The sequence below is a fragment of the Helicoverpa zea genome, chromosome 16 (genome assembly GCF_022581195.2).
Source record: "Helicoverpa zea isolate HzStark_Cry1AcR chromosome 16, ilHelZeax1.1, whole genome shotgun sequence".
In the NCBI taxonomy this organism is placed as follows: domain Eukaryota; kingdom Metazoa; phylum Arthropoda; class Insecta; order Lepidoptera; family Noctuidae; genus Helicoverpa; species Helicoverpa zea.
The window spans coordinates 3,195,193-3,222,168 of record NC_061467.1 but is presented as its reverse complement, the minus strand read 5'-3'; the positions used below and the strand labels follow the sequence as shown (position 1 = coordinate 3,222,168).

Here is a 26,976-nt window from a genome sequence, read left to right as displayed (position 1 = left end):
AGATGCTGAAAGTATGCCGAATAGTAAAAATTAAAGGGACGTGATAAAGCGACATGATCTACTTTACACACTACACACATTACAAGTTCTTCTAATCAATAATTGCTTCTGTTCTTCGAAAGATAAAAGAACCTTAACTATACATATTAGTAGGAACAAGAATAAGCATTTATTGATACCTACACAAATATTACCTAGCCTGCTGTATACTTAAAACTGATCTGAAAATCGCAGGATGTCTTAGTTAAACGCTAATCTTCATACACGTGAGCTGTCGACAGTCGTTCGTCGTCAAGATCATTGCTCTGTAAGTATTTTATACTCGGAGGATATCACTCAGTAAAAGGTTGATAGGCGCGCATCACGCGTGTGTAATTCGCCTGTGCGTATTTTCTTTTTTTTTGCTGTGAATATTTGAAATTGGAATGGAATGAATCGATTTGGCGGGTTGTGTAAGCTGGTATGTTTTTTTTCATTATTTTAGTAAGACAGTTAAAATAATTAGTTTACATTATGTAGGCGACAAAATTAAATAATACTTTATTTATGAAAAAGAAAGGCTTGCTAGGATTTACGAAGTGTAGGCAAGCAGTAATATAATTTCAAGGATATCCTCCCTCCATGCGATTTCATTTATTGAGGCCGTGTTTTTCATGATAATAAAAAGTAAAGTACCTACTAAGCTTCATAATAAAACCTCATGGCTCTCTCAAATTATATGAGGTAGACATAAACTTTTCTTATTAATTTCTATAACGCACAATAAAACTACGAAGATACAAAACAGCATATCAGGAAAAAATATTCAAAATTGCTCAAAAAATATTTTTTTGCAGCAGGTTTTATGTTTTAATTTTTGTTTACGATCCTATCCTCTAATGTCAACTATCTCTTGTAGTATAGCTGAAGGTGCGGTCACGGTCAAGTGTAACTAAACGTATCTTGCTCCATATAACATTGCTATATGAATGCTACGCTAGGCTACGTTTTCGTAGTCAGTAGCTACTATAGTTATATGTCAATGGTAGCTACGCGATCGTAGCAAAGACAATCAATGATGCGCATGATCAAAGTAGCTTCGAATATGGAGGTTTTACAACTTTGGAATGATTTAAGTGCCAAGTTATAGCCATGAGGTCAACAGATCAAGGATCAAGGCATGCTTGCCACAATCCGTCAATTAAGGGTCATTCTATTTCGTACGGTTGATTATAGAATTTGAAGGCCGAGAATCTCTATATAAAAGGTATTTGCTACTCGACCTATTGCTATTAATTTGATAGCTTTAATACAAGTGTAGCGCTAATCCTTAGTGGAGTGTTACTTTAAAATACCAAAAATGTCTATTAGAACCAGTTTTAATTTGCATATCAAAGTTACCTTGACACTCATCGCTGAATTTAAAATTTAAAACTAATTATTATTATCAAAGGAGATATAATTTAGATAACTGCCAGTCTTACTACAAAAATGGCTTGAAACAATGATCTCACGCATCAATGATTCAAACACGAGTTTAGCTAATCACTCCACAAAGCGCTAAACATGTGTTTAGCAGATGTTCAATTTTCGTGCCACAGAACCAAGTTCGCGTAATTTTTTGCCAGACTTTTGGTAAAACAGCAAAGCACTCGTTCATCCATACGCAGATAGCTTACAAGTCCTAACGTACTATTTGGTAATGGTCAAATTTTATATAATGTTTTAAACACTTCAATAAAATGGGGCATAGATATTTTTTTTGTAATTTATGTAATTAAAATATCAATATCACTATTTTGGAGCAAAGCCGTTAGAAACAGAAGAAACGGTAAAGTCCAGTGATATCAAATGGAACGTTCTGTAATGACAGTTTTGTCGAAAGTATTGTCATGTCATGTTAGCATAGCATGTTAGTCACTGTCATCATTTGCAACGGTTTTTTACTTGATTTTGTTTCGACTTGATTTTGTTTTTGAGTATACTTCTGCTATAGAACGCAAATTATTTGGAAAACATGCAAGGAACTAAAAACAATACAAGTACACGTATACGTGGTGAAAACTGGACCCAGGAAGAAAAGGTAAGCAGCATTTTTTAATAGATGCGCGGTAATTTGTTGACGAAATGTTTGGTGTATATACATGTTCTCCATTCTAGGATCTGTTCTTCGAAATAATGCGGGACTCCGCACATATTGTCGATATTAAATCAACGGATACCGATAGTAACAGAAGAAAAAAATTGGAATGGTTGAATATCCAAAACAAGTAAGCATAGACATACATGTATTGAAACAAGTTAACTTGACTTTTTTTTAAACAAGTTCACTTTTGTAAAAATAGTGCGTAACAAAGGCTTAACTAATATTAATTCATGGTACTTACTAAGCAACTTATATCTTGTGTAATTTTTAAGTTGTGTTCTAATTACATATCTGTAACAATGTCACTTTTGCTGCAGACTCAAAGAACTTACTGGGAAACCTAGAGATGTACCTCAGTTAAAAGGTTTCTGGAGGCGGTTTAAGATGGCCACAAAAGAAAGTGTGCCACAACACCAAACAACCTCATTAGAGGATTATGATATATCGGGAGAAGGTGAAACTGTTACAGTAACTGCAGACGTGTACTGCAAAGAGGTAATGTTTAGTACCTACTCTCAATTTGCCTTGGTATGTGAGGTATAGTGTTGTGAAAGGAAACACGTCAGGTCACGACAAGCGTTTATTGTAGACTACCTAGGGCTACATGTTGCTTATTACTAAGTTGCTTATAACTACATTTTACCTCTTCAGCCTAAAACCTACTAAAATTGTATTATTCAAAACATGTTATTGTTACAGAATTATAAAGTACACCCCTCTACCCCTATAACAAACAAAACACAAGTAGAAAACAAAATGTAAGTATTTAAATAATTTTTATTACAATACTTAACCTTGCAATAAAAAAGTTGTGGTGGCCTAGTGGGTAAAGGACAAAGGATCCCAGGTCAGGCAAGTACCAATGCAACTTTTCTAAGTTTGTATGTACTTTCTAAGTATATCTTAGACATCATTCACGTTAAACTGTAGGTCCCGGCTGTCATTGAACATCCTTGGCAGTAGTTACGGGTAGTCAGAAGCCAGTAAGTCTGACACCAGTCTAACCAAGGGGTATCGGGTTGCTCGGGTTACTGGGTTGAGGAGGTCAGATAGGCAGTCGCTCCTTGTAAAGCACTGGTACTCAGCTGAATCCGGTTAGACTGGAAGCCGACCTCAACATGATTGGGAAAAAGGCTTGGAGGATGACTTCGATTTGCAATATTTATGTTGTACATATTTATGGTGCTATTTTTTTTTGCATATTTTTACAAAATATCAATTTTGTTACAGTACCTGCAAGACAGCGCTGCCCAACAGCAATTTTAAAATTAAAAGGCGGGCCATGGAAATGATGGAAGAAGAGCACGAGCTAAAAATAAAATACCAGCAGCAAGAGTTAGCCCACCAGGAATTGAAACATAGAATGGAGATAGAGTTATATCAGTTAGACAAAACAAAAAAAGAATTGGAAATAGAACTATTAAAGAAAAAACTAAAAGAATAACTTTTATTTAAGTACTTACGTTTATAAAAAGAGTATTATTAAGTTAGTGATAGTTAAGTTTTTATGCTAAGTAAATAAAATGTTGATTAATGAAACGTTGTCTAATTATTTCACTCCTTACTATAGCTCTCCAAATCTGTGACCTCGAACGTTCGACAAACGACGAACATATCGTACAATATCTAAGTTACAATATCTATTGCAATGTGGTGAAGAAAATATTCCTCTCAATAAGCCACTGAATCGTTGTTTCCATAACCCGAAACACCTCTCTAAAGGCGCGTACGCACGTACGAACACGAACATAGCGAACACAAACACCAGACCCGAACATTTGGTTCGTACGTATGAACGGCATATTCGAACACGAACGCAAACATAGTTCGAGTCGAGTTCGCGAACAACAGTCGTGAACTCTATCTTAGTAGCCATGACGGCGCCGTTGTAAGTAGTCGATTGTGAAGTAACGGAGAATTTTTTGATGTTCGCAGTTTTGTTGCGTAACATTTATTAAAGCTCTTCGAACACCGTCCATACAGAACACACTACAAGGATCGCCGCGAACATGTTTGACGAACAGAGTGTTCGATGTTCGATAGTGGTACGCACGTGCGAACCAAGTTGTTGCATATCATGTAACGCAACAAATTTGTTCGTACGTGCGTACGCGGCTTAATGTTGTCGGCATATCTATATACATATCATAAATCTGTAAAAAAACTGTGTCTGTACATTGAATATATTAAAAAAATAATAATTGGGTGGGGTTTAGACAGTGCCGGCTTCAACTCTACTAGCGCCCTGGGCGAGATTTCTACGGCGCCCCCAACTACAATTCAAAAAAACAGAGAGATAATATGTAGTTACCGATTGCGCGAGCGAAGCGAGCGCGAATTTTTTTTTATAGTTAACAAGTCAAAGCAAAAATTACCTAAAATGTAGCCCAATCGTACATAAGTTATTGCTGGTTGGTGAATGCAAAAACACGGGAACACAGGTTGTGATTGCGCGAGCGAAGCGAGCGCGAAATTTTTTGTTATATTTTAGAACTCAAAACAAAAATGACTTAAAATGTATGTAATGTAATGTAATGTAATCTTTGTTGGTGTTGGCGCCTATGAATTAAAATTTTGGGACTTAAAGTAGTACCATAAATAGAAACTAGAAGTTACTTTCTTATTAATAAAAGGACTTAAACTTACTACCTTTTTACTACTTAACTCTACAAACGACGCTACAGTTGACAAAAAAATTTTCAAAAATAAAAACAACTATAAAGTGAAGCAAGCCCGAAAAAGCTTTTTTGAGATTTGGATCACTAAAAGTCCTTAACATATATAATAAAAGGCGACTGTGAAGTGAAGAAGCCGCGAGCGAAGGGAGCGCGAATTTTTTTGAGCATTGGGACATTAAATTAAAAGTAAGTGTAAAGTAAGAAACCGCGAGCGAAGCGAGCGCGAAAATTTTTGAGTTTTGGGACATAAAAGTAGTGTATCTCACGCTCGCGGCATTGTATGACAATACATTAATTTAATTGAAATTTAATTGAAATATCTTCTTCTTTAAAGCGCTGTAAAGTAGCAAGCAGTCGGAAGCGCAAACTTTTTTGTTTTTGAGGACTCCATAAATATTTTTTTTCGCTACATTTGACTTATAAAAGGTAAGATAGCGCGGATTAGACTAATGAAGCCAACAAGGCAAAGCCTGTGTAACATTGCGCGAGCGGAGCGATCGCGAAATTTTTTGAGTCTACGACACAAAAGTACCTACATTGTCGAGCAACAAGTAGCCGCGAGCGGAGCGAGCGCGAACTTTTTTAAGTTATTTGTTTGAAGACTCACAAATTAAACTGGGAATCATGTACAAATAAAAAGAAACCGATTAGAACGAGTGCTATTTGTGTTCGTTGATTGGGTGCGTAAAAATAATAAACCATCAGAAAAACAGTACAGAAACGGTAATTTAACCGCGAGCGTAGCGAGCGAGAATTTTTTCACTTAGTTGGAGGATGTTATGAAAAATAATCAACATAGCGAAGGCGACTTTTTTTGAAACTTTGCTTGTCAGTATCATGATACAATGGAACTTCCTTATCAAACGGGTGTAATTTCATCAAAATTTTCTGGTGGTGGGGCGTCCCGTGGCGTCCCCTGAGACCGAGGCGCCCGGGTTATTCGCACACCCTGCACCATAGGTTAAGACGGCCCTGTAGGTAACTATTATGGTAATCTGTGATGTAGGATTTAAAATCAGGCAGCCGCTTGATTTTGCCGCCCCCTGAATTTGCAACCCGGGGCATGGGCCCCGGCTTGCCCCCCCCTAGATCCGGGGCTGGGTTTAGAAACAGTAATGGAGCACAAATCCAAAAAAAAAATTCTGTCTGTATGTCTGTATGTCTGTTTGTTTGTACACGCTAATCTTCGGAACTACTGGACGGATTTCAATGATTTTTTCTTTGTTGTATCAGTATTAAGCCTGGTCAACATATAGGCTATAATGTATCTTCGAAACTTGAAGACCTGATGCAGAACACCAACAGACCAACAAAACTATAAGAGATACAAAAATGATGCCATGGCAAAAATTGTTTCATGTGATGAGCATTTTCAGCTGAGATAATAAATTTTAAGATCTGGAACACCTGATGTGGAACCCCAAGAGCCCAGCTTCTCTGTACCATATACAGGTATGGCGTTTTAGCAAAAGTTGTTCAATGTGATAAGCACTTTCTATTGACTTATACAAATTGAAGATCTAAAACACCTGATGTGGAACTCCAGGGGCCCAGCTAGACTGTAGCATATAGAACTATGACGTTTTAGTAAAAGTTATTCAATCTGATAAGCACTCTCTAAAACACCTGATGTGGAACTCCAGGAGCCCAGCTAGACTATAGCATATGAAGACATGACGTTTTAGCAAAAGTGGTTCAATCTGATAAGCACTCTCTATTGACGTATAAACATCGAAGATCTGGAACACCTGATGTGGAACTTCAAGAGCAATACTGCACTTGAAATGTATAGAAATGAATGTTATGAAATAGGTATGGTGAATCAAAAAAAGTAATTAGTCCGTCTTTTAGATAACCCTAAAATAATGGACACGTATTTTTCTTTTCTCTCTCTCACTAACAAATAATAACGAAGATACAACAACGCTTGAATTTTTTCTAACCCAACGCTTCTGCGACATTTCTCGCAATTTTAGTGATTGATTGTTCAGTAAACAATCCTTAAACACGGTTTCGTGGTAACACTTTGATCACGTCCTCAACAGATGTCCAACTTATGTTCATTTTTTTCATCGTACGAAAAAATTACATATTTTGACTGCATTTGCCGTGTAAATGAAATGAATGAATGAATGAAAAAAAATCTAAACGATCCCACTTTTGTTATAAAGTTCACATGCTGAAAACTTAAAACTGAATAAAAAAACATGGTTCGGGTAATTGATCATATGATCATAATGATCATTGATAGGTAGAGGAGTTAGGTATTACCTAACTATGTTTTATCATAAAAACGTATTGTAAGCCGTCAAGCGAGTATCTACACAAAATTATTGGTTACATGCGTTAATGTGTGCCAAGAACGATCGTTTGTAATCGGTGGCACGTGAACTTAGATGTAGGATGAACTTAGACCGTACCTATACAAAACTTGTGATTGTAGTTTTTTCTCTTTTATGTTAGTAGTTCTGAACCTAACGCCAAAAACTGTAGTATGTACCTAATAGGTCAAGGAATACCATTTGATTTAGGCATATATGCATGCCTATGTAATAACATAAAAAAGTAAGTTATAAATAATGCCTACATAGCGCTTGTAATTAACACGTTAATGGAGGTCCATGTCCGCCATTATAATATTAAAATTAATCAACGATTAAAATCTACCTTTGTGAATTTAGGCAGTAAAACCGCCATATTTTTTATAAAGATACTAATGGCTCTTTGGGAAACTGGTGGGTTAAGATTTTTTACGCATTTAATTACTTTAGTTCATAAATGTCACCTACCATAATTGACCATAATACACTGGTAAGACAGGTGCCATGGACAATAGATAAAAATGTAGGTGGTGAACAAGCTCTTGCTATAATTTATCATGGCTAGTTTTTATGTGCCAAGTCTTAAAATAAAATTACTTATACCAGGATTTTGTCACACATTTTGTTAAGGTCACGGTCAAGGCGATAATCAATAGTGGAATAAAAAAAAATTGTTGTTAATAAAAAATAAATAGAAGCTTTTGTACCCATTTTATACCTACGTTTCAATCGTAATCGAGTCGGGATTGGATATCAGTCGAATCGAGTCGAACGTGAATCGTATGTTGCTTAAGTAAAATTAGGAGAATCGGGCCCCTGGGCCTTATTAACCGAGTGAAACAGCAGGGATTTGTCAGTTTGGTCTCATCAAAAAATATCTTAAACAAACCATGGAAATCGTATTATTTGACTAACTTAAACAAACTTCCAGGGTTTGTGATATTATTATTTGAATCTATTTTGACCTGTATGAAAAGACACCGTGTGATATTCTTAATTCATATAAATGTGTGTAGTTCGTTGGTATATACTCTACTATAGTCTTTTTAAGAAGCATGTTATTTTAATCAAAAGGTGTACAACCGTCTTGTTTTATTTATTTAGTAAGGCATATTTATCTGTGTGACGTAAACCAGAACTTGTTCATTCGCCATAGATTGTTATGGTTAAACAATATTGTACCTAGGTAATATCGTAAAACAATGCTAATTTACATTCGTTGTCTGAGAGCGTTTACTTCTTAAATTTTAACCACTTCATGCAGACATAATAGGTACATAGTTAAATAAATAATGCATGTATACTGTGCACAGGGAAGGTTATGTACCTATCAATAAGGTATTCCACCCCCTTCGCGAAGCGCGGTAGGTATGGCCACGTACATAGGTCCCGCCTAGCATAATACACTGCGGACGCGGAAATGCGCGGAAAGTTACAAGGGGAATAATCTACCATCCCGCGCTACGCGACGGGGCGCGGTGTAGTGGGTGGAGCGCCTATGAAAAGAAAAACTCAATTGAATGACAAATGATTTTGGCAATTTATTGCGTTAAACGTTAAGTTTAATGTTATAGCGTTGCATTTAGGTTGTAATACTTAGATCTTCTTTTCCTGACGTGCAGAAGTTATCTAGGATAATTACCTAATGCACGTGCCATAACTTCAAGGTGACAGAGAAAACATTGTAATTTATCTGCACTTTTTCCTGCAGTACCTTGTTGATAATGTAATGAATATTCATTTCTTTTTTGTACCTTAACGAAAAAGATATCGAATTCTTTATTTATTTGCTAATATTTATTCTTTAGACTGGAATTGAATGAGATAAATTATATTGGTTTGAGGTCACTTGATAGCTTAATTCACCGATAAAATAAAACTTAATCAATCGGATAGTATTTTCTCCCATAATACAATTACAATAAATTATTAAACTAACACATGCAATTGTTCTCAAATCCAACACAAAATTGTTATTGGCGTCCAACGTTTTATTTTGAGAAGCTCTACATGATGAGCGATTGTTAGCGCAAATTCTTTATAGAGACCACTAACGACACTGCTTGAAAATGACAATAATATAATAGGATAAGTATTGCCCCGCAGGGCATCTGAGGCTGATGACTGGGAGTAGCGACCCCGCGGGGCTATATATCCGAGTGCTCCAGGGAGAGTATACTGTCCCCCATCTCCGGCCTGCCGGAGTGAAGCATGACGGGGGATAGGTCTCCCGCCTCTTGGCTTGCTTTCATCGGACAGTCAGAGTGGAGTCGCTAGAGCAGGGTTAGCAGCCCGCTCGGAGGGTAGGTGCCTCGTGGTAAGTGGCGAGTGGGCCGGTGATGCTGGACCCACAGGGAGCGCGTGATCTGCGTTTAAAGTCCGCCGAGGTATCCTTACCCTTCAGCCGCTCATGTACCTGTTGCCCCAGTGCCGGCTTTAACTCTACTAGCGCCCTGGGCGAGATTTCTACGGCGCCCCCAACTTCAATTCAAACCCATACGAAAAACAGAGACATATGTAGTTACCGATTGCGCGAGCGAAACGAGCGCGAATTTTTTTTTATAGTTAACAAGTCAAAGCAAAAATTTCCTAAAATGTAGCCCAATCGTATATAAGTTATTGCCAGAATAGAGGTTCTGATTGCGCGAGCGAAGCGAGCGCGAAATTTTTTGTTATATTTTAGAACTCAAAACAAAATGACGTAACCCAAACGTAGATAACTCTTTGTTGGTGTTGGCGCCTATGAATTAAAATTTTGGGATTTAAAGTAGTAGGTACCATAAATAGAAACTAGAAGTTACTTTCTTATTAATAAAAGGACTTTAAAACGACGCTACCTTTTTGCTAGGGTAGACAAAAAAACGTTGAAAAATAAAAACATCTTTAAAGTGAAGCAAGCCCGAAAAAGCTTTTTTGAGATTTGGATCACTAAAAGTCATACATAAATAATAAAAGGCGACTGTGAAGTGAAGAAGCCGCGAGCGAAGGGAGCGCGAATTTTTTTGAGTATTGGGACATTAAATTGAAAGTAGCAGTAGTATATGTGAAAAAAAATGCAAGTGTAAAGTAAAGAAACAGCGAGCGAAGCGAGCGCGAAAGTTTTTGAGTTTTGGGACATAAAAGTAGTGTATCTAACGCGCCCGGCATTGTATGACAATACATTAATTTAATTGAAATTTCTTGGTCCAGGAGCGTACCGCGGCGCCCCTGAGCCCGCGGCGCCCGGGTTATTCGCACACCCTGCACCATAGGCTAGCCTTAACCTATGGTGCAGGGTGTGGCCCTGATGCTATCCATACATTTGGATACAGTTCTTGTAAGCTGCGATCTTTGATGAAATTTAAAACAAAAATAGGAGTAAAATTCTGATCAAAGATTGGTTGGGGGCGCCTGCGGCGCCCCTTTGTCCGGCGCCCTGGGCTGTCGCCCAACCGCGCCCTACCCTAAAGCCGCTACTGTGTTGCCCTCTTGTTGCTATTCAGTGACTGATTCCCGGGGGCCCAGTAAGTGAGTTGGCGATAGGGCATGCAATACCGGTTAACCGGTTTCGTTTTTACCGGTAAATCGCCCATTTTTGCGAGTTTTAAATTACCGGTAAAAATAATATGAAACCGGTAATTTACCGGTTTTTACGTTTTTCTGATAAAATATAGCAATTGTTCATTTAACGTCAAATCTTTGTTATGTAGCCTGAATATAATGTAATGTTGCATATATTACGTATTGTAAGAGTGTTAAAGTTGCTGTTTTTTAGAAAAGTAAACTTGTGTGTCCTTAACTATCTCTAGGTTAGATACAAATCTTCTTTCTCATCTTAATTTATAAAATCTAAACAAATTGTATTCATTCGGTTATTCTGTTTTTCCTCATAGCTGTCAGCTCATACAAGGTACAAATGCTTATTGCTTATTTTACCTACTCTATGACCTTACTGAGCAAGGGCTTTTACTTCACCACCATGCGGACAGCTCTGAGGACACGGTGGAGCACACAGTCCAGGTGTGCACTGCCTGGGAAGGGTACCGCGGTGTTGTCGTCGAGGCAATAGGCAGCGGCGACCTTTCGCGTCCTTCCCTGGTTCAAGCTATGGTCCGGAGCTAGAGGGAATGGGAAGCCGTCGCCCCTTCTGCGAAGCAGTCATGCTCGAGAAGGAGACGGCGGAGCGACTGCGAGTAGCACCTCTCATCCCAGCCGCTGTAGTGGACCAGGAAGACACCACGGGCGCCAAGGGTCGAGAGACGACTCCCGGCCACCGTAGGCGTCGGTCTGTGGGCGGTGAGTTCGGGTGGCTCATCGTTCCACCGTCTGCATAGACAACAGACCCGTGTCAGCAACGCGCGTTGTTCCACAGGCTCCTCAGGGAGATGTCGGCAAACCCAGTGGGGCCCAGCAGGGCCAAGGCCTGCCGGGGCCGCGGGATTGTTCGAAAGAGTTACCGCTACCCTGGTCCATAAAACACCTACTAAAAAACATGGGTTTTAGACAGAAAGAGTCTGTCATTTGATGATTTACCATAAAAAAAGGGCTTTCCCTTCAATGAAAAATATATTTTTTACGGTAATTCTTAGCGTTTATCCCGTCTTGTGACGGGGTCGGCTTTCCGTATCTTCCTTCTTCCACTTCGCTCTATCCTCCTGAATAGATATCATCTTCCTCTTCGAGTTCGCAGATTTTCATGTCATTCATTACGACACTCAACCACCACGGTTTCGGCCTGCGTTTGCGCCTTTGACCGGGTATATTGAGATTGAGTATCACATTCACACTGCCGATGTCCTCAGGTGTCACTCCTTTTTACATGTCCGTACCATCGCAGCCGTTTTTCTTGCATTTTGTCGGCGACATCGCGTACGGATGGTACTGACATGTTTTTTGTTACGGCCCACGACACAAAAAACGTTTACCACCTTATACTTTGCACATTTATTTAGTTTTTGCTTTAAGACTACCCAATCTTATTGTTATAATATCACATTTTAAAAAAATTACAAAAATTACCGTTTTACCGGTTTACCGGTAAAAATATTTTTATTACCGAATTTTTACCGGTAATTTTTGTTTTACCGAAATTGCATGCCCTAGTTGACGAGTCTCCACCTGCCATTTTTACGTGTGCAAACATTGTTAACGGCAGGTGCCATAGTTCCCATAGTTATCCCCATTCCCAGTCCATTAGCATCCCATCACAATAGCCCAAGTAGTTTTCATCCACAGTTAGCAATAGTATAACACAGAACCGGGGATTGTCCTTGGGTACATTTCTATAGTGTATACAGGGATAATCGTCGGTCCGAGGTCTGGAAGAGACATACATTTTTAATAGGATAAAATTTCTCAAGTTGAAGGCGAAATAACTGTGAAGGACTGAAAGTAACTGATAAGGAGGGATGCCGAAAAAGCCGTAGCGGTTTTCTCGACAGTTACTCAAATGTTTCTAAGATTCCTCCCTAGTTTATCGTTTTTTGTAAATCTGCCCTGTATATATTAAAATTGCTTTACAAAAAATGGGTACCTACTGGAATTGTAATCGCACGAAGTCATACTCATGACCTATCCCTCGTTTGTCCGCATTGTCCAAATTTTAAGCAACTCATGGGATTATTCAGTAGGTAGGTACCTAATGTTTAATTGTTGATAACTCTTTTGTTAATGGGAAATGTCAAGGTGAGGTTAATCTTCCGCATTTTTTGGAATGTCTGTTTAATAGATTACGGAGATAAGACTAATGCGATGTTTTCACAAGTTGTGTAGTACCTAAATTATGTTGAAATAGGTATGAATTGACCGTGCTAGTTTAAAAATCCAGATCACCTAAGTATGATGTGAGTAAAAAATTGATGCAGTGTGATTTTGAAAACGGCATTTTCGGATTTGGTAATTCCCAGCTAAAGTGATGAATGATAATTTGGTAGTACACAATACTACAAAAGCAGATACCTACTTAATTATTATATAATGCCTACTTCTGTTCACATTTATAGGGTTTACAAATGACCTATTTTTTAGAATGGTTTTTCCACGTTAATGACAAGACTATGTTATGCTATGTATCTAACGTTTAGCTGCTCTTTACTGATGTGACTCTTGTCTAGTAAGATTCGATAGGTACTCACATTAAATAGAATTGTATCGATTATTTAAAAATACGCAGCATGCGTGAGACGTGACTTTTTTCTTCTGAAGTGCATACGTGTCTGTCAATCATGAGATTCAGATTTCCGTGTTACATAGTATTTTATTAATTTATATAGAGTAAGCTGAGTATCTTAATAACTGTAGAAATGTTGATGTACTTTATGAAATAACTTTTGAAGATTTTATTCACTCAAAGGTCCTATGCTACATAGGCGGCCACTTCAAAAGCTTGTTGCTTGCTGTCTAATAACAGAAATTATGAAATTCTATAATGCCAAATTAACAAAGTATCATTGGGGTTAGGGTCAAATGGCGTGAGTGAGATCTCTCTCAAGTGATAGGAATGTTAATGAGCGTTTACTATTATTGCTAAGAGTAAGCGCCTCTTCCAATAGTGGCTGAAATTAGCGCCTTCAAACAAACTCTTCAGCTTTATAATATTGGTATAGAGTCAATAAGATCATGTAAGTATATAGTACTAGCTGTTTTCCCGCGGTTTCACCCGCGTCCCGTGGGAACTACTGCCCGTACCGGGATGAAATATAACCCATGTTACTCACGAAGAGTGTTGATTTCCAATAGGGGTCCAGTATCTAGTTTTTGAGTTTATCCATTACAAACAAAAATACATTTTTCCCTCTTTATAATATAAGTGTAGAAGTACAGATGATCTTAATAAAAATAAACTATACCTATGTTAATTTAATTTCACAGTTGCACATCTTACCATCCATGAATTTCTTCAAGGCTGAATGCACAAAAATCTTAAAATATTCGTTCAAATAGCAATAAAGACTTATCTTAAGATTAACATTAAGTATCTTTGATAATGCAGTCTTTATGCAAACAAGTAACGCCTTATGTTTCGCTCATTAAACTCATCTGTTCATATTTGAGTTAGGTCAAGTTCAAATAAGGGACAGTAATCTATTTATTGTTGCTGAGATAAATATTTCCCGTTGTTTTCATTATCTTATCGAAGTACCTTTTAAAGATCCGCCGTATCTAAAGTACCTAGTAAGTATAGAAATGTAAGCATTATTGTGGTTTAAAAATTATCACGGTTTTTAAAAAGATCGTGAAGTAATCTTCAAGTAAATTGTGTTTCCACAGTTAGAAAAACACAGCCTTACTTATAAACGTGAATTAAATAATAAGTAATACTTAATGGCTGTTTAAGAAAATTCTTACTTATAAACGTTGCTTAATCATGTCTTAACTAACATTTAATCACAACTTAAGACTATAAGTAGTGATTAGTTAAAACGTTGCTTAGAAGGTGATTAGAGATTTTTATAAGTAAGGGGGACAATGTTTATGGTTTCGCTTATTTAATTACCTGCGTACAATTATTACCTAACGATATAGGTACATTGGTTAGGTAAAATGTTAAGGTTTTAATTTATTAGGTAGATATAATTTTTAATGACTGCCTAAATTTTTTTAAATGCAACAAATTATTTTCTAATAACATAAAAGCGTGGTGATTTGGTGGACAGATAGTTCAGAGCTTAAGAGAGGATACTTAGCACACTTTTCCCGGGTGCGGGAAGTAAGTAGTTCCCTCGGGACGCGACTAGAACCACTGGGAAAAACTAGTTTAAAAGCCTTTAGACAACATAGACGATGTCACTTTCCTTGTCATTGTCACCAGTAAGGAAAGACTGCACTCAAAACGGCCTAGCCTAAGGTCGGCATAGAGGAAGTATGACGGACTGATTACCTAGCATTTTTAACATATATTTCCTGAAATAACTTTTAATTAAGGCTGTTTTTTTGTATAATTTAGGATAGATTTAAAGAAAATATACAGGGTCTTTAAAATGCACTGAAATGATGCAATTAGTGTTTTTGATGGCGTTATTCGGAAATAGCTTCCGTAATATTGAAATAATATTTTTTCAATAGTAATTAATAGTTATTTAGACTGAGTTAAAGGCGTTGATGTCATCATTGACGTATGAATAAACCTTCAAGTATTTTTAATCGAAGGTTTGATGAATGGATTATTAGTTTAAACCGCTTTACTTTAACTAATTTGCACGAACTTTATAGTAAGCCAAATTTTTGCCAGAATATACGTTTAAATTAGCAGATTTTGATAGCGTTATCTTTCGACGCCTTCGAGAATATCCTTAACATCTCTGACGTTTCAGCACAGTCAAATGTTGTGTATTTACCGTAGCGAATCCATGGATGGGTAAACAATATTAGTATATATAATTATAGACACCTTTCCTTCCACCGAAATAACATTTTCTAGCTACTAATTAGGTATATTAAAATCCATAAAATGGGACACAAAATACTCATGTATTCGTCTATTAGATTTTTCACTCGACTTCCCAGAAGAGTAATGACATGTTGTACTTTTGTTGTGAAGTAGGTAAATACCTACCTCTTCAAAACGTACCTATTTGCGATCGTCAGTTATTAGTTTTTACTTGAACATAATAATTGTAACAAGTACGTAAGTACGTATGGTAGTTTGCTTTGATGTTACAGAGTAAATTAACATTAGCCTTGAACGTGGCTTTGTCTTCAAATAAAGTAATTTTAACAATAATTTAGACGCGGTAGGTATTTACAATGTTTGACTTTGTTTGGTCGTGTTACACAGTTTGTGACTCTCAATAAATAAATTCTAGAACAGAACTGATTTAAAAATATTGATAGCTACTTATATTATCCCGGAATCTATTTTCCCGATAGAGCCATATACATCAAGTAGGTAATGTAGGTATCCTACTTGGATTTTGATCCAGTAATAATACAGTAAAATTTTCTGTAGACCTTTTTTTTTTTTTTTTTTTTTAATAAAGCCTTACCGCAGACTTGAGGGTCCGCGCTTTTATTTACATTCTGTAGACCTTGGTATTGTACACTTATTAATAACCCTGCCCTTTCATAGAGTAACCTACCTTTAATTTCAGTGTTTTATTTACTTCTAGCGTGCATATAGGCACTTAGTTTTTTTATATTTATTTTATTAACACAAGCAATTTGCTACGGCAGGAGATGAGTAATTAGGTAATTACGTGTTTAAGCATTGTTTTTCCTGTATCTATAATTGTAATTATACGTAAAACGCTGTGTGAAAATTAAGATAAGCAGTTACAATCATCGTCTTACAAATGCAGATACATTATGACAATAGATCCGGTTGTAATTTATTTTTACTGAAGAATGTGACCTCATAATTAATGTAGTAATACAACAATGACCCTAATTGTAACAAAAAATGGTTTACATGTTGACATCAATGTAGCAAATAATAAAAAACAACGAATAATTTTATTGTCAATCAAATAAATGACTATGGGATTGATTTTTAATGTTCCATGAAAATAGACATCAAATATTTTTTAACCGATTTAAAAAGAGTAAAGATGAAGTGTTCAAGATGAGATGAAGTTGGTAGAAACAGTGCTTCGTCTTTATGACAACTGGAAGGAATGAAATTGCTGAGTTGTCTAGATTCAGGCACACCTGGAAGATTCCTTTTTGCTGTCGTGAGAAGCAATAATTAATGGGACACTGTTCAATACTAAAAACTACCATACCGCAAGGATGATAACGCAAAATATTTAGCCGATTCGCACGAAATCCCCAGTTACTTGTTACGAACAAAAACTACGCTATAACGTAGTTCATCGTGAATAAAAAAATAGTTTGATTGACTTCGTATTATTCGGTGCATGTTCGATGTTATCGGGCACTAAACTTTAAAGTGATTGTTGGGGCCACGAGCGCAGCGGCAGAGCGAAGATGTGGCTTATAGAATAAACTATAGGAGTTTTCTGTGGTAGTAATTAGTAGGTATTGATATTTAAAATGGTATTATCTATACTACAAAAATAATAAAGAGGAGACTTTTTTTTGTTTGTACCGTAAAGAACCCGAAACTACTGAACTGATTTAAAAAAATCTTTCATTGTTCTTCCCGAGTAACACAGGCTATTTTTTATCCCGGCAAACAATTGGAAATTTCTTCCAGCAGGCCCTGAATTTTCACGTTTGACCCCATTTTTTTGGCTTATTTGACTGGTCTATAAAATTATTTTTTTTCTGTGTAACCTGATAATTTTGTTCATGGACCTCGCAGTAGCTCACATCACACGCTCATCTCGTAGCTCCAACTGCGGTTACATTTAACAATAGAACTCGGTAAATCTTTTAATCATCGGATAATCCCACATTAGGTACTATGGGCTTTTGATACACATAGCCGGATTTCAGTTTTCAAATATGTATAAAAAATGCGTTTAATGAAGGCCGAGGATGGTAGAGATATAATTATGATGCGCCGGCGTCGATTCAGTTTGTAGACAGCAGATCTTATGTACGGTCGTGTAATGTTACTAGTGACACCTAATTGTTTTACGCGTTATTAAAAATGATGATTGGAAATTAATGAAAATTTAATGTTTTGCTATCAAAATTAAATTAGGTAGTCCCTTATGGAGGTTAACGATGATTTATTTTAAAGTCAGTTTTAAAAATATTTGTTGATTTATAGATTACAGTTCTTCCATTTTTAAGATGATTTATATTTGTTTCAGACGTATTTTGACAAGCAACTCTGAAAAAATGCATTGTGTGAAAAATTAAAAACTATGAACATATTCAAGAGTTTCTTCTCTGAGTAGTTTTTCATTATTTAATGAAAATAAGTGAAAATTCAACATGACGTCTGAAGAGAAGACACCGGTGGACAGTTTGAAGCCGAATGAAACTTGGAGGATCTTGAAGAATGTGGTCATCATCAGCCTGGCTTTCATGGTGCACTTTACTGCATACAGTGTGAGTTGCATTTACTTTATTATGTAATAAATATTACAATGTGAAAATGACAAGGATTTCCTACTTTGATTGATTTCATGCTCATAAAATACAAAAACTATTTAATAGGTACAAGCTTCCGACAGCATTGTCATCCGTGGCACATGGGAACTGCTTCTATGTTTACATTAATAACATTTTTTATAAATTGAATAAGAGATTTCCTTTCTTGATAAAGGGACTGAAATATTTTTTCAAGTCGGTCTATTAGCTCCTGTAATTACTGCGTTCAAGCAAACAAACAAACTCTATATATTTATTATCTTAGTAAAGTTGCTTTTGTGAAAGCGGCATTACGTTTCTGATGAAAAACTTCAAAACGTCATCACGTAAGATTTTCAAACAATGTATGATAGACGTGACTGAGGTGTTCTACTTATGTGAGGAAACTTAAGATTTCCTTCCCCTCCGGTTTTTACAAAGCAATGTTTGGAAAATTATAGGACAAGTTAACAATGTTTTTCCCTGTTTCGTTTGTTCTCTATCTTTAGAGGTCGTTACGGACAATCGGAAGCCAGAAAGTCTGATAACCAGACTTAAGACTATGGAATACCAGGTTGCCCAGATACTGGGTTGAGGAAGCCTGGTTAAAATATATCTTATTAGTAAAATCAGTTAATAAATGCTGCCCTAATATTACACTTATTCTTTTTATATTAATTAAGATCACATCGTGTTCACCTTAATGATAATGATGATAAAGTTAAGTCATTAAGGAAGTGCGATGTTATGGCTGTTAGTCGGTTCAATAGGTTTGTTGAACCTTGATTTGCAGTTGTTTTTATGCAGCGCTGCCATTTGCGGTATTTGCAATGGTCATCAATGTTGAGGTGTCAACTGCACTTTTTACAATAGCAATACTGTTTTTTAGTAGAGTGTTGTGAGAGTCGAACTGTTTGCGATAGATACTTCGTTGTTTACCTCACGACACTTTAATTTTTATATACAGGTACATAGTGTATTGTAAAACCTGAAGGTTTTGTTTGTTTTGCTGACTTCTTAGACTTCAACTTCTTAGAAAAAACTGGTCGTTTTGAAAAATTAATTAATGTTGCATAGTCAGATTCGTTAAGTAGCTCGCTCGGTAAATATAGGTAGGTATAAGCAAACCTGACTACAATCATAGATTTGCTAATTCTTTAATTGACATTACTGAATAATTTATCAAAAATAAATGTACTTCAATTTACAAAGAAACAGTCTCAAGGACTGCCGAAATTAATTCAGACCATGTGAGACCACGTCTTTATAGAAAACAAATGAATGTGAATGTATCGTATTCGCATAGCCTAGCCCAGTGGTTCTTAACCGGTGGTCCGCGGACCACTGGTGGTCCCTGGAGACATTACAAGTGGTCCGCGAAGCTTTGCTTCGCGCCATTGCTATTCGTTATCTAACTTTATTTTTATTGTTTTGAGTTTTCGCATGGTCATAGGTATATCGGGTGTGTCGTGCCTAGTCCCCCCATTCATGAGAATGTATGTTTGGGCTACATTTTACGTAATTTTGGTTTTGAGTCTTAAATAATTAAAATTTCGCGCTCGCTTCGCTCGCGTATCCAGAAACTGTATGCGCTTAATTTTGCATTTGTCAACAAACAAAAAGTTAAGTACGTTTGGGCTAAATTTTACGTAATATTTGGTTTAAGTCCGATAAAAATTTCGCGCTCGCTTCGCTCTCGCATTTGGAAACTGCATAGGCAAGTTTTTCTTTATTTGCATTTACTTACCTACACAACTGCCGCGTTTAGCAAAGTGCTAATTTAGGTAAACTAATGAGGTGGTCCCCGGCAAGACAAACTTTAGTTAAAGTGGTCCCTCATGACTAAAAGGTTAAGAACCACTGGCCTAGCCTCTCAAGTATGTGGGTGCGGGTTCGATTCTTGTAACTTTTCATTCCTTTTGTTTTCGGTGTAACTTTATTATGCATAGGTATTTGCTTTCTAAGTCTTGTACATCTTGGACAACAATGACTAGTTAAGATGAAGGAAAATATCTCGAGGAAAACCTGTACGTTAAAGTTTGTAATTGCCAATCTGCCTTTAATAAAGATGGTGATTGGCGTTCATTTCTTCCTCAATGTAAGAAGAGGCAGGCCTTGCAGTGGGGCAGTAAAAAAGGCTGATGATGATCATCATATTTTACAGGGTGCTGCCAACCTTCAAAGTTCTATCAACGCGGAGGCAGGTCTGGGCACAGCTTCGCTGGCTGCAGTTTACGCTGGTCTAATCTTCTCTAATATATTCCTGCCTGTTGTCGTTATCAAGTGAGTTTTATCTTAGTTACTGCATTACGCTGTATAAAATGTCTTTGTTAATAAAAGATTTTCTGGAAGAAAATCCATATTGATCTCGTCTTGTTCTACAAAACATTGTGTCTAAAAATAGGGACTGCAATAAGTTTATTGATTTTCAAGTTAGCTGAAAATTTTGAGATGATGCAGTCTTCAAGATATTCATTTACAAATGTAAATTATTTACGGTTTCAACAATTTCAAAGAGCTGAAAGCGACGCTCAAAATGTCCAAAGAAATGCGTTTGAATAGCTGAGCCTTTTGTTTTATTAAACTGATCATATTTTGATACACTTGTCAATTATCATATTATTTTAGTTTTGTTTTTTTGTTTTTTAGTTTTGTTGCTATGTCCTTCGAAAACTAATTTCCCAATATTCCATTTCAGATGGCTTGGCACGAAATGGGCGATATCCCTATCGTTCATCACATACATGCCGTATATAGCTGCCCAGCTGTACCCGACGTTCTACACCATGATCCCAGCGGGGCTGTTCGTGGGGTTAGGCGGGGGGCCGCTGTGGTGCGCCAAGTGCACTTACTTGTCTGTGGTGAGTGAACTTGCTTGTAATATTACATGCCGTACATAGCTGCCCAGCTGTACCCAACGTTCTACACCATGATCCCAGCGGGGCTGTTCGTGGGGTTAGGCGGGGGGCCGCTGTGGTGCGCCAAGTGCACTTACTTGTCTGTGGTGAGTGAACTTGCTTGTAATATTACATGCCGTACATAGCTGCCCAGCTGTACCCCACGTTCTACACCATGATACCAGCGGGGCTGTTCGTGGGGATAGGCGGCGGGCCGCTATGGTGCGCCAAGTGCACTTACTTGTCTATGGTGAGTGAACTTGCTTGTAATATTACATGCCGTACATAGCTGCCCAGCTGTACCCGACATTCTACACCATGATCCCAGCGGGGCTGTTCGTGGGGTTAGGCGGCGGGCCGCTATGGTGCGCCAAGGTGCACTTGGCACTTGGCTTATTTGTCTGTGGTGAGTGGCCTTGCTTGTATTGGGTTTTGAGATTTAGGAAAGTCATTGTTGTGTAGATGAATCTGAAAACTAGACTGACTAAGGGTTTATCGGGTTGAACGGGTGATTGGGTTGAGAGGGTCAGATAAGCAGTGACTCCATGAAAAACACTGGTACTCAATTGCTTCCAGTTAGACCCCTAGCTTGACAGTTAGGTCTACCCCAAAATAAATAGTTAAGGAAAAGCCTAGGCAGATGAGTACCAGTGATGATTTTTGTAGTGACGTTTCTTCTTGAACTATGTCGGCGGCTAAAGAGCATTTAAAGACACTACTAATTTATTGAAAGTTTGAGATTGCATATTGGGTTTTCGTTATTGTTAGCGTTATTTTCCATGTTGTAGGTATCAGAGGCTCACAGCAAGTTATCTAAGATATCAGCTGAAGCGCTTCTGGTGAGATTCCTCGGCTTGTTCTTCATGATCTTCCAAATGAACCAGGTGTGGGGCAACCTCATCTCTTCACTTGGTAAGCCTTGTTTTAAATATTTTGCTGATTCATTTATTCTTGATTTTAGAGTCATGAATAAAATATATACCTAAAATTGAATAAAACCACCTAATCCTAATTTTCCACCACTATATACCATTTCAACGCACACATGTTTCTATTGGTCTACTCGCTCTAGCAAACAGTACTAACTAATTGTGTGGGAACATTTCTAAACTATCCACGAAATTGCAACCTTCGTGCGCGAGTACATTCTAGGGGACTCGCGCTGACGCAACGCTTACATATTTTTTGATCGTGAACAATTATGGAGGAATCTCGTCTGTTAACGTACTCCCAATTTTAGTTCATGAGGCATTTTTTCTTCTTTCCAGTATTGTCATCAGGCAACAATACCGCAGCGGTAACATCAGTGAACGAGACGATGATCCCCATACTATGCGGTGCGAACTTCTTGCCCAGCGCTGACGCAGGGGAAGCCTTGCCCCCGCAGCCAGCTGAGAAGATACAGATGATAGCAGGTACTACATCAATAAATTACTGTCTCAATAAGAACATAATAATTCTATAAACAAAATTTCAAAAAACATTTTCATAACAAGAAGACTGTGCACTAAACATAATCAGGTATAAATAAGCACTTGATAAAGTTTTTCATTTACTTTCCAGGCATTTACCTCGCATGTATGGCTGGGGCAGCTCTTATCGTTGCCGTAGGAGTAGACTCCATGAAAAGGTATGATCTCCATAATTCATAATGGTTTCGATAAGGATTTTTGCGAGTAAATTCACACTATTATAAATATGAAGTAGGTTTTCCTTAAAATTACTAAACATTTTGTTACAGATACGACTCAGGCCGCTCAGGTTCTGGTGGAGGAATGTCAGGACTTGCCCTCTTGTCTGTGACCTTGAAACTGCTGGTGGAACCAACACAGCTGCTCCTCGTTATTATTAACATCTTCATTGGACTGCAGCAGGCATTCTTTGGAGCTGACTTTACCGCGGTAAGTTTGTCCAACTTTAGACCTTTATCCACTTTATTATAAAAAGCGGTTTTAGAAAAATACCAGCTTTTGTACCATGTTTCAACCACCGTCCCTAACAAAGTTAGTGAACCTAGTTATTTTGCCCTCCGTGTAGTGGACTAAACCTAGGTAATACTAAAGCGTACTTCTTCAAACCACGTTTTATAATACTAATAATTATAAACTGGAAAACATACTGTAGAAGACTCAATGTACTTTGAACGTAATAATAGAAACAGAATAATAATAGTTATTAAATATGAGGATTTTATACCAACGCGTATACAGAAGATCAATTAAAACTGGTTATAACGTCGTCGTAATACACATACGAATGTTACTATTTTATATTCACATTTTGAAGCGCAAGAGTACAATTTGCTTTAAAAATGTTTGCAGGCGTTCGTGTCCTGCGCAGTGGGCACGGGCTCCGTCGGCTTCGTCATGATGACGTACGGACTGGCTGATGCTATCGGCTGTGTACTTACCGGGTATCTCGCTAAGGTAAGGATGTTCTGTAGTTATAATTCTCTTTAAGAGAAGGTTTGACAGTGATATGTAGCTTTCATAATAAATTGCTCCATTTACACGCTCTAGATGTAGATGAAAATGCAATTATAACAAACATTGTCTTTATGTTTGAGCGTTTCAAGACCAGTTTTCAAGGAAAACGCCTGATCATTTATTTGTAGCAATATTCAGACCATCTGGTAAACTGTTTTTATCAAGCAGGTCCTCACAGAGCGAGCAGCCTCGCGAAGCATTTGCCACTGGAAGAAGAACTGTCTATGTGATGTGGCCGATGCAAGTGTGCGATGATACAGGAGGCGGGTGACCCTCACTCTCGGGGATAACTTCGGGTAGCTGCTTGCTCTGCGTGGATACGCCTATTGAAAAAGTGTTAAAGATAAGATAAAGATAAAGATTGTTTTAAGCATTCGTTATCTGGCCGTTACCAAGAATACCTCTAGTATAATCTATTTGTCTTTTCCAGCTGACAGGTCGTATCCCCCTAATCTGTGGGGCTACGGTGGTCCACGCAGCGTTGTTCTGTGCAGTACTGTGGTGGCGGCCACACGCGGGACAGGGCCTGGTTCTGTACATTATCGCCGTGCTGTGGGGCCTGTGTGACTCCGTGTGGATCGTGCAGATCAATGGTAATACTGTTTGTTTGATTATATTGCTAGAATCATGGCTACTAAAGTCCACGTAGCCTTGTTCAGTATAATGCTGACGAGGATCTATGCAGGCCCCTCTTTAGACCATTGTACATCCAACTCAGAACTGTGTTAAGTGAAGTATTATTTTCTATTGAATTGCATATCGTCTCTGAGATGATTTTGAGGTGCCACTGTACAAATTTTCATTTAAAACATCGTTCAACCATCTCTCCCTTTCAATATTTATCTTGTCCGCTGTTCTTATTAGGCGGGTCCACAAAGAGGGAGCAGCCTTGCGAGGCATTTACAATACCATAGTTATCCAAGCATACTTCTCCATTCTTCCAGCATACTACGGCATCCTCTTCCCCGGGAGAGAAGAAGCCGCTTTCTCCAACTTCAGGCTCTGGGAGTCAGTGGGCTACATCATCGCTTATGTAGTTTCTCCGTACCTGAGGACCAGCGCCAAGACCTACCTCATATTCACCATTATGATCATAGGAGTGACTTGCTACTTCATAGTGGAATACCAGCAGTATAAGATTAAGAGGAAAGACCAGAATAAGAAGAAGGATTTGTACTACATTACGAATACTAGTAAAGGTTGTGATAATATCGCTTTTCAGACTGTCGAATGATAGATGTGAAGATAGAAGAATTGACTATGGAGTTAAATAGTTGAGTGATGTTAACGAACATTTACGGAGTCAAAAGTTTAGTGGTAAAAATGTCTACCTTAGAAAGATAAATGTATTTTCTAGCACGGTTTATTTTCACGGTAAACCTGCATAAAAAGGAAAAATAGATACACAAACAAGAAGAGTGACAAAGAAAAGAGGAAATATTTTATTTCTTTACTCACAATTTACTCATTTATAATGAGCCCGATCAAACTGTCGGACGACTAAAAGTTTATAGTGTGAGCTTTCTACAAACTCACAATTTAAAACTGAGTGCTTAGTGCGAGTTTTCGTGAATTTTTTTACGGACTCACGTGAGAGCGCGTATACTAAGATTTGTATGCAGTGTTGCCAACTTAGTGGATTTTCCACTAATACTGGTGGTTTAAGTCCCCTATTTAGTGGCGAAATGTTGAAAGTACTGCGGGTCAAGTAGCGAAATGTAAGTTTTGTGGTACAACTTTAAGGAGTTACTATGGAGATTTGAAGTCTCACGGAATGTCAAAAAAGCATCTACAAAACAAAAAGGTGAACGACTACTATATAATTATATTAAGTACTCATTCATTGGTCAAATGCGTAACTAAACAATTTGTGAAACTACTACGCCGATTATAATTTGTGAAGGATTCGGATCGGGTCGGATGAATTGCTAAACAGATGTAATGCTTTGTCTGTTTTAATTTTCTATCGTTGCCGAGTTACATCTTTGGATGATTAAATTGTTTTAGGTTACAATAAAATATAAACAATATTTTTTTAGTGGTGAATTTGGTGATTTTAAGTGTGGGATAAATTTTTGTTAGTGGTTTTCTGGTGGTTTTAAAAGTTGACTCTGGTGGTAAGCTTCTACAACTGTTGGCAACACTGTTTGTATGGAACAAAAACAGGTTCCAATTTTTGACACTAGGTGGAGCTGTTTTTGTTCCATACAAATCTTAGTATACGCGCTCTCATGGGAGTCCGTAAAAAAAATCACGAAAACTCGCACTAAGCACTCTGTGTTAACATTTTGACTTATTTTTGTACGAATACGATATACAGAATACCTAATAATAATAAAAAAATAAAAAAACTAAAATATTTAGATATAATCACAGCTTGTTGCTCTGATTCTGTAATGTAATCGTAATTTAATAGACTTACGATTACATTAACTGCAGCACCCATTATTCAATAATTCACTTGTTGTAAATATTGATTATGAAATTGTTAGTAAACCAGTTAGTGTGACATAGTTAAGAAGTTGTTACTATCCGATTACTTTGTTATTTTATTATGAATTTATAATAAATAGCTAGGTGTATGAAGGCTTATGTTAATTATCAATTAAAAACATTGATTGTGATAACTATTATAATAAGTACCTTAAGTAATTATATTTTTGTAAAATGTTATGTGTATTTTTATTATTTCAATTTTTCATGTTGGATTAAAGTAGCTCAACTTTAGCTGTTTCATACATTTAAGTGCAAATAAATTTGGGTCTTTCTACATTTGAGAGCAAATAAATTTGGACAAATTCTCGAATATAATATGTTAGAAGATATGTGTTATTTTAGCTCAACTTTATCGACTGTAATAATCGAATTAATTCAATATTAAATGTTCGAGTTTTTATAATACAAAAGTATTTAGGTACGCCACCGTAAAATAAAACAGGCTGGGTCATTCCACGATATTGCGGTTTAAAAACCATTTGCCTATATTCTAGGAAGTATCATAAAATGGTCCCGATACTAGTTTGTCAATTATATCTCATGAACACCGCCAAGTCATGCGTGTAGGTAGATTTGTCACTACCCAGTTTATATGAAGCTGTTTATTTGTATACGGGTGTATAAAATTATTGCAAATTACTAACGGATAGTGTAGACTGTTTCCATTGTTGGGCTCTTAAAAGTGTGAAGGAATTTGTTATGCACGACAGTCCATTTGATTGTATAAAAATGTTTCTTTTTCTATGGTAAGAAAGAGATTGATTACAATTATTTTTAAAGGTACGATGGGGCTGACATATTTGTGATTAAAGGTCCCAAATATAATTATATTGATATTGAACCAAAAAATAAGTAAATAAACGAAATAACCTTAATTCTTGTATAGAAAAAATAAAATAAACAAAGTGTACATTTAATTGTATATTTCTAGGTCGCGATTATAAGAGCTTGAATGAATTTATACTTACAGCCAGTTTCTTCATCAAAAGTTAAAGCCAAAGTAAAAGTCAAAGT

The 26,976-nt window shown here is 37.0% G+C and overlaps 2 protein-coding genes across 7 annotated transcripts; both read left to right on the top strand.

Annotated features, from left to right (window-relative positions):
• Positions 1–240: 240 nt before the first annotated feature.
• LOC124637817 (UNC93-like protein) lies at positions 241–24,897 on the top strand. Of its 6 annotated transcripts, none has more exons than XM_047174504.1 (12): positions 241–307; positions 17,822–18,062; positions 20,248–20,366; positions 20,782–20,827; positions 20,971–21,087; positions 21,769–21,892; positions 22,249–22,395; positions 22,544–22,610; positions 22,722–22,881; positions 23,302–23,406; positions 23,897–24,059; positions 24,411–24,897. In XM_047174504.1, the coding sequence occupies exons 2-12, from the start codon at positions 17,946–17,948 to the stop codon at positions 24,698–24,700; spliced, it is 1,455 nt and encodes a 484-aa protein (XP_047030460.1). In that variant the 5' UTR covers positions 241–307; positions 17,822–17,945; the 3' UTR covers positions 24,701–24,897. The 6 variants fall into 6 exon arrangements, with proteins under 6 accessions (XP_047030460.1, XP_047030458.1, XP_047030455.1 ...); XM_047174501.1 differs by lacking the exon at positions 241–307 and adding an exon at positions 17,561–17,747; XM_047174503.1 differs by lacking the exon at positions 241–307 and adding an exon at positions 17,564–17,725.
• On the top strand, positions 1,868–3,664 carry LOC124637819. Its single transcript, XM_047174506.1, has 5 exons — positions 1,868–2,062; positions 2,140–2,249; positions 2,443–2,620; positions 2,825–2,883; positions 3,356–3,664. Exons 1-5 carry the CDS (start codon positions 1,997–1,999, stop codon positions 3,567–3,569), a joined length of 627 nt encoding a protein of 208 aa, XP_047030462.1. The 5' UTR covers positions 1,868–1,996; the 3' UTR covers positions 3,570–3,664.
• Positions 24,898–26,976: the final 2,079 nt, after the last annotated feature.